This window comes from Guillardia theta, assembly GCF_000315625.1.
Source record: "Guillardia theta CCMP2712 unplaced genomic scaffold GUITHscaffold_429, whole genome shotgun sequence".
NCBI lineage: Eukaryota > Cryptophyceae > Pyrenomonadales > Geminigeraceae > Guillardia > Guillardia theta.
Window position 1 is genome coordinate 1 of NW_005434256.1, and position 8,743 is coordinate 8,743.

At 53.7% G+C, this 8,743-nt stretch overlaps 1 protein-coding gene across 1 annotated transcript; it reads left to right on the plus strand.

Annotated features, from left to right (window-relative positions):
• Positions 1–7,906: 7,906 nt before the first annotated feature.
• On the plus strand, positions 7,907–8,604 carry GUITHDRAFT_166960 (hypothetical protein; the record flags this gene model as incomplete). Its single annotated transcript, XM_005817970.1, has 1 exon — positions 7,907–8,604. A coding segment is annotated over one exon (696 nt), but the record flags the coding sequence as incomplete, so codon positions are not given.
• Between the last annotated feature and the right edge of the window lie 139 nt (positions 8,605–8,743).

Sequence of the window (8,743 nt, forward strand, 5' to 3'; positions counted from 1 at the left end):
CTCCATCATCATCATCATCATCATCATCTACTTGGGAAATTTCTCACACCAGCACCAATAATAATCTACTCACCGGAAGTACTCATACTCGTCGACTATCGCATCATCCCTACCCCTCAGACCTGATGATCCAGTCATGGGGAAGAGACAGTGACAGGAGGGAGAAGGACAGGAGGGGGGAAGGGGAGAGGGGGGAGAGGGGGAGAGGGAGGGGGATGGGGAGGGAGAGGGAGACGGAGAGGGAGAGGGATGGGGAGCGGGAGGGGGGAGAAAGTAGAAAGAAGAGAGTAAAGGAAAGCCAGAAAACACTAGTGTTCGCATCATAGTCTGTCTGCATCCTGAACTTGCAATTCCCTTTTCCTGTTCCTGTTCCTGTTCCTGTTCCTGTTCCTGTTCCTGCTGCTGCTGCTGCTGCTGCTGCTGCTGCTGCTGCTGCTCCGCTCCCCCACACACCAACTCCGATCCCCCCCTCACCTTCTTCGCACATCATCTTCATCTTAGCAAACTTCCACCTTCCACTCCTCCTCGCTCCTCTCGTTCACGTAGAGCCGGACGCGGGAAAGGAGCAGCTCAGGAGCACGAGCTACGAGCAGCGGGTCCTCCAACGCCTCCCCATCATCCTCATCATCATTTCCGAGCACGGAGTCGACAGGCCCCAGCAGGAGCCCTGCTGAATGTTCCACTCCCAGCTCAGCCCTGCATGCTTGACCATGGACTTGACGTGTTTCTCTGAGGATTGTAGTCAGTTGGAGAGGGAGGGAAGGGAGGGGAGAAAAGGAGAGGAGAGGGAGGGGAAGGGGGAGAGAGAGGAGGAGAGAAGAGGGAGGGAGGGAGGGGAGGGAAGGGAGGAAAGGGGAGGGGAGGGGAGGGCGAGAGGGAGGCGGGAGGAGGAGCGGGAGTCAGAAAGCATCTTACCAGCAAGAGGGAACGACGTCAAGTCAGTCTCGAAGAGGAGGATTGAGCAGATGTTGAGAAGAGGAGTTTCAAGGAAGAGGATGAAGTTACTCTTGTTATCATGCAACCATCTAGTAAATGTGTCAGTGATCGGAGCAAGCCTCGGCATCATAATATACAATGTTCAAGTACAACAACTCCAATCAATCCTCCTCCTCCTCCTCCTCCTCCTCATCATCATCATCATCATCATCATCATCAGCGGCGGCAGAATCAGCATCTCCATCATCATATCCATCATTGTCGTCGTAGTCATCGTCATCGTCATCAATCATCATCAAAGGCCAACTATTCGCACATACCCTCTCATTGCCTCTAACATCTCCATATGATGGAGCAACGAAGAGTTTTCCGCACGCTCGGAGCAAATGAACCTCTACAACAAGGTCAGTCCAACGAAGGTGCTGAAACAGCGCTCCTGCTCCTGCTCCTGCTCCTGCTCCTGCTCCTGCTCCTGCCCCTGCCCCTGCCCCTGCCCCTGCCCCTGCCCCTCCCAAGTTTTCCAACTCAGCTTTTTCTCTCCTCTCTCCCCCTCCATCCCTCGCTCCTGTTTCTCAAGCTGTCCTGCTCATCCCCACACCACCACCACCACCACCACCACCACCACCTGCACCTGCACCTGCACCTGCACCTGCACCTGCACCTGCACCTGCACCTGCACCTGCACCTGCACCTGCACCTGCTCCTGCTCCCCCTCTCCCCACCTTTGCACAAGTGAAGGAATCATTCAACATCGAGCTAAGCTTCTTCGTGCATATCAGCATGCAATGTGAAGTCCTGCTGTGCCGTCAAATCGTATGAAAGTTGTTTGCCCTCGAAAACGATGGGGGAGCGACAGGAAAGGGTGGGGAGGAGGAGGAGCAGGAGGAGCAGGAGGAGGAGGTGGTGGTGGAGAGACGCAAGTGGGGAAGTGGGGGATAGTATCGATATACGGAACCGAGGGGGCACAGGGGATACTGGGCAGTGGCGGAAGCAGGAAAGCCAGGATGAAGATCATAAGGGCAGCAGCAGCAGCAGCAGCAGCAGCAACAACAACGGCATACAGACATGCAAGCAGAAGCAGAGAGGTCTCCCAATCAACATCATCGCTACCTCGCTGCTCCATCGCTGCTCAAGTGCTCCACAACCTCTCTCGCGAGTGCCTCCTCCTCGCACTGCAAGATCCTCGTGCACACTAGCAGCCGGTCGTGAACTGGAAAGATCTTCGCCGACCCGCAGCCGAGCGTTCAACTACCATGTCGGAGATGAACTGCTGCTGCTGCTGCTGCTGCTGCTGCTACATGCCACTCTTCATCCTGACTTGACGTGCTCAACGAGATCGCAGCGGTCGACTTTCTGCCTTCTAGGCTTTCATATCTTCAAGGTCAAGTTGTAGATTCGCTGGCCATGACAGCGACGCCTGTGACTTTCCCTGAGCAACCAACGGCATGTGAGAAAATATCCTTGCCCCTTCCTCCTTTCCTCTCCTTGTCAACAATTCAGCTGCATGCATCCTTGCGCTTCTACTCCCTCCCCCTTCCATACCTTCCTTCCTTCAGTTCCTCCTCCTTGTCCTCGTCCACCCTTCTCACGCCCTCTTCCTCCCTTCAGATCTCATCTTCCATTGCCGCTGCCCAAACGCATGTACTTGTCATGCAGCTTCATCTCAAACGTCTACCCCAACGCCCAAGTTTTCCCACAGCTCTCCATTTCTCTTCTACTCCAAACAACGTCTCCTCGTACACGTTATCCCTTGTCAGCCTCTCCGGTCCTGTTCTTTCCCTCCTCTTCCCCTACTTCTACCACCCTTCTCCATCATCGTCGCAGCCGCCAGTTCATTATTCCTCACTCATGAACACAACACCCACACCCATAATTGATGTCTCCTGCTTATGCTCGACTATCGTCTTGAACATAATAATCGTTCTGCCCCTTTCCCAGCCCCTGCTACCATTCACCCTTTCATCCTCTCCTGCCCGCCCTCTCGTCACTCGTTTCCCTCCTTTTGTTCCACTTCCTCCTCCTGTTGCCCTTGCTCCCTCTCTTCCTCCTCCTACAATTAATCCTCTATCGTCCTCCTACTACTAATGCTCCTGTCTCTCCTCCCTCCCCCTCTCCTCGTCCTACTTCCAATCCTTTACATTCTCCCTCATTATCCTCCTGCTCCTCCTGCTCCTCCTGCTCCTCCTGCTCCTCCTGCTCCTCCTGCTCCTCCTGCTCCTCCTGCTCCTGCTCCTGCTGCTCCTGCTCCTGCTCCTCCTGCTCCTCCTGCTCCTGCTCCTGCTGCTCCTGCTCCTGCTCCTCCTCATCCTCTCTTCCTTCTCCTCCTCCTCCTCCTCCTCCTGCTCCTGCTCATCCTCCTCCTCCTCCTCCTCCTCCTACTGCGGGTTTTCCGTTCACGGGAAAAATCGGCATTGCCGGGGAGTGACACAAAGGACCCCTACCCCCACATCACAACACACTACCCCTTCAGCTCGTAGATACCCCTTGTTCAATCCCGATCCCGCATCCAGGGAGTTTCCTCTACCCCTACTTGACATCGAGTACCCCATACTACATCACTTTTTAACCCACCCTTGGTATTTGCATCCTTACCTTTCTGCCTTACTGACCCCTCACTCGAATTAGTGATCCGGATTGAACCCCTACTGCTCCTACCCCACCCTCTCAATCTCAAAACGAACCTGGAACCCTCCTCGGAACATTACTCCAAGTGACTACCCCCACCCCCACCCCACCCCACAGGATACTATATTGACCACCGTGAACGGACCATATTGTACCCTACCCCATCCTTAAAATAAACGAGTGGTGGGTGGGGAGAGAATATTCGGTGGGTATTGTACCGGTGGTTGAAGGATATCCTCAAAATGATAAAAGGGTGGGTAGTTTCAGGTAAATTGTGTGGTCGTCGTACTGATACGGAAAAGTGGAGTGAAAAATAGGGGGTAGGGGTTACTACCCCACTGGAGTCTTCGTTCCATAACGGCAATGCAGCTGGACCCTACCCCACCAAATCCACCATCACCCACCCCACCACCCTTCTAGCAAAATAAGGCTCTTGGAGGATGAAGGAAACGATGGCGAGGGGAGGGGCGGCAGAGGAGGGACCCGATCCTCATGCCGCGATCAGCATGGCGAATGCCGATCGTGCACTAGCAGAGAACGCATAGCGTCCGTCATACCCAACATCGCCATCTGAGCAGGCGGCAAGGAGCACCTGGGGTCAGGGCTTCATCAAGATGTGAAGACATGCGTGATCGTAGTAGCCTGCAAGGGGCTCCCCATGTTGTGAAGCTCCTCAGCTGGAACGATGATGACCAGCCCTCCACGATGATAAAGCTGTGCTCCGTCATCACCCGTGAGGAAGTGCTTGCTGAGGTGGCTGCAGGCCGGCAGCGAGGTGGGAAGGAGTGAGAAGGTCTTGTGGGTGAGGAGTCAAGGTTCTGCCACCGCAGGAAGTACTGCATGCAAGACAAGAGTATTTATGCGGAAGGATGCAGCAGCAGCTTCACGGCTTCTGCGAGGGGATGGTAGTGCGATCGGCGTCTCACCTTGACTTCAAGGCCAAGAACAAACATCCTGTTCCGACTGCTTTCCAGCTGAGAGCTTCGCTGACCTGGTTGCCGTCGACTTAGCCTCCTGCGTCTTCGACGACTCCTCGATCACGGCACTCGCCGCTGTTTGTGTCGAGCGCGGACCCTGTCGACCTGGTCAACGACACTTGGGACGAGCTGATCTTGGAACAGATACACCATGGCGTCTCCTTCACGGAAGCTGCTGCTGAAGAGCACTGTTGATGTGAATGCTTGACTCGTTGCCGATGGTCGAGGGGCGGTTGTCAGGTCTGGGGAAACATGTCATCGTGCTGTTTCTGTGCCTTGGGGGTTGACGAGTCCCCTTGGACCTGAACTTTATCATGCGCTCAGGAGACGTCGATCGAGAAAGCGAGGACAGGTGCGAGCAGGAGGGTGAAGTAGTGTTGTGATGAAGATTTACTGCATGCTTCTAGGACAGAATCAGTGGACGCACAACGTGTCAAACTTCCATGGAGAGGGCAGAGAGAGTAGCAAGAGTGGAAACTAGAGAAAGTTCTCACATACTCCCACGTTTGGCATTGCTGCGTGTTTGTTGTCAGAAAAGTACAATCCTTGCAATCTTGTTCCCAACTCTCATCAAACCCCGCGAATCGTCTCACTAGCCTTCAGCATGCTCAGGGCCCTAGATGTCGTCAGACAGAGATCATTCTCTGACATACGAAGAAGTCTGTTCGAGTAAACAGCCAAGTGCACAACAAAAATCCGTGGCTTAATCCTTGTAGCACAATTTTTTCCCTCACTCTGTTCTACGGCGAGGTGGAAGGTGCCATTACCGTTCACCCGAGATCGTGGATCTGACTCTAAGGTGGTCAGAGATGCTTTCCTTTCTCTCGGCAATGACGTGCGTCCGACAAAAAGCCCCCAGTCCTCAAGAGCAAACCTTCTGGGAACCCGTGTTGCTCTCTGAGGTGAAACAAAGAAGGAGGCTCTGAGAGCAGGAGGATGAGACGAGGCTTCGCCCCTCTAGTCAGAGGACGCGTCAGACATCACGCCGTAGAGCGCGAAGGCATCTCCTTGCATGAGCGCGGCCTCTTCCCGCGCCCCCGGCTGCCAACCATTTCGCCAACTTAACTACAGGGAGATGGACGTGACTTTATAACTACTTTTAGCAGCTCTGTGAGGTTCTAGATCATCGATAAGATCTATTTTCGCTTGTAGAGTTGTAAATTTACGATAAAGTCTTATTTCGATATTTAAAATTACTTGTTAATCATCTTGAGGGAGTCAAACCTTGGGGGGGACTTTTGCCAGTAGCTCTGATGATCAGAGGTGGGTGGGGTGGTAGCACTTTTTACCCCGGGGGTTTGTTCCTGGGGGTACGGGTCATGGAGGTATATTCGATTTTTAGGGTGGGTAGACAATTGGACCCCTCATCACTAGTTCTGGAATCAATGACAATGACTGAGAATTGAGTAGGTGGGTGGTGATTCTTTAGGAGAATCAAGGGTAGGGTACTGAATTATGGTGGGGTACAAGAGAGCACAATTGGGACCCATCTCTATCTTGAGATGTAGGGGTTAGAGGACATGTTGGGGTGGGGTGGTCGGTTCCAACAGGACACGCTGCAATGGAGGGTGGCACGGGGGGTTGCGGGTGGGATGGGGTGGGGGTACAGCGGTCTTTCTGGGGGTGGGTCATCATCCTTTGTCCACCCAGGCACCCACCAATGATTTCAAAGTTGCCGAGGAGATTTTACTGAAATATTGTTTCAGTACTTCTTCCAATTTTCAATATTAATGCTAACATTTTAGAAATTGATGAATTCCGACAACAAAATTTAAGGTACCCCAAGATCAACTTCGCTTCATAAGGCAAAACCACCCAGCTGATCGTCATGACCCCTACTCCCTCGCAATAGTAAATATCCACCCCCACCCCACTCGTAAGCACTCCTCTCAACTCAATCCACCCCACCCCCCCCTTTTCAGCACGACAAATTAACTAAAAATAACAACTGACCTTATACCCTTTAGTTCCCAAATCCCACCCCTCCGTATCCTTCACCTACCCTACTTTTCTACTATTTTTGTACCCCACCCCTCAACATCACCCACCCCTCAAAAGCATCGTCAGACCTGGAGGTATCAATTCGTCTTTACCATTACCACCCGGTGTATCCCTACCACCCACCCACCGGATGGTCCCAACATCGAGTACCCTACCCCCTCGTCAATGCTTCCGAAAGAGCTCTTAACCCCATGTGTCAACAAAACTACCCACCCCCGATATCTAAAGTTTTAGCACTACAAACTGCAAAGTACCCCTCTATGATCATCACACCACCCCTCCAGGGAGCTCTTGAACCCCCTGTTTACCACCCTGTGTACCCACCCCATCAATGGACCCCTGACGGAAATTTCCTTCCACCACCCCACCCTATGGTCTTGGCGCTGTTCTTGTCACGGCCAGCATGTAGCTGCCGCTACATCATGGAGCAGAAGCCGCCCCGCCCCTTCGCCATGGCGACCTACATAGCACCATAGAGCTCCCATGTTGTTCGGCTACATGCTCTCTCCGTCTTGATATAATATGCGCCTTGTCGTTCATCCTTCCCGTCTGCGCAAGCCCCAACGACCCGTCCCCTTGCCCTTTGCGTACACTGAAGGATTGAACTAGTCTTCTGCGATGTGTTTGGTGGGCCTGTCTTGGTGTATGATTGCACCCATGACTTCATGTGTGGTTGATGAGCTCTTGTTCATGTTCTCACTTCTTCTCGCATTCCCCATGCACCTTTTTACAACTTCCTCACTGCAAAGCTATTTCTTGTTTTCAGTGGTCTTTCACCTCATAGTGTCGCTGCTGCTCTGAATTCGAGGAGCATACATGTTCTAGAGGGCTTAGTAGGAAGTTCAAAACAAGAATGCTCTCAACTGCAACCTTGCTACTTGAGACTTGGTGTGAGGAGACTTTACTGGAACTTACCATGGCTTTCCTTCAGGAGGCTGATACAGTGTTGTGCTTCTACGCGCGAGACACGGAAATAGAGAGTGGAGGAATGCATTTTCTCTTGATGTGCCCGAATGGTCAGTGCAGGAGAGGAGGCTAGTCAGGTCATCTTGCCAGGAACGATCCTTGTGGAATCCTTTTGATAATTCCCTGGGCCTCGCTTTACTCCGATCTTGAAGGTGAGATGAAACTGCTCTTGACTCCCTGCCCTCTAGATCGCATCTTCCCCTCTCCCCTCTCTCCCTCCCTCTCCTCCCCCCCTCCCCTCTCCCCTGCTCCTCTCACACCTCTCCCACCTTTCTCTCCTCTCGACCCCCTCGCCTCCACCCCTTTTCGCCTCCCCCCCCCTCCTCCCTCCCCTCTCCCCTCCCGCTCTCCCTCTCCAATCTCCTCCCTCTCCCCCTCTTCTCTGCCTATCTCTATCTCCTATGCCCCCTCTCTCTCTCTTCCTCCTATTCCTCTTCCTCCTTCTCTCCCTCCCCTCTCTCTCCCGCTCTCTCCTCCCGCATGAAACTTGTCTTCAGATGGGTTCTCGTGCCGAGAGGCTGCGACTGGAGAAGGTAGAGCAGAGGAAGAGGATGAGAGACTTGGTGGAGATGCTAGACCCGATCGTACCATCACAGCCCCGTCCTGCATCTGTGGAGAAGGGGAGCCTTAAGTCCAAGCGTACGCTGCTGCAGCTGCAGGAGGACATGGTGGTCATGTTGAGGGCGATCCGATCGCAGGAGGGCAAGCCCAAGAAGCTGATCAAGGTCGAAAAGGCGGAGGTGGCTGTGGAGGAGAAGAAGGACGGGCCAGTGTGTCTCAACGGGATGCTGGCAGAGGGTATGATCTCGAGCAACGCGCTGCTCCTGATCGAGGTCAACATCAAGGAATGGACGGTGCTCAGGATGAGCAAAGGGCTGCAGAAGTGGTTTCAGCTGCTCCCTGCTCCCGGTCTTATCGGTCAGACTCTGCTGCGATTCGTTCACATGCAGGATGGGTGGAAGCTGCGTGCGCACACCAGGCAGGCCATGGGAGAGTCTCCTGCCCCCGGCTTCGAGGCCAGGGTGCTGACCTTCGGCTCTAAGTCCTTCGAGTTCCTCGATTGTTCCTTCACCCCCACCCATCAGCCCGTCAACGACAGGTGAGAGATCTCTGCGAGGAGGAGGAGGAGGAGGAGGAGGAGGGAGGAGGAGGAGGAGGATGGATATCTAGGAGTGATGATGGCGACGGGAACGATGGATATGATGATGATGCCATGTTCTTGCCTCGTTTGCTCTTCA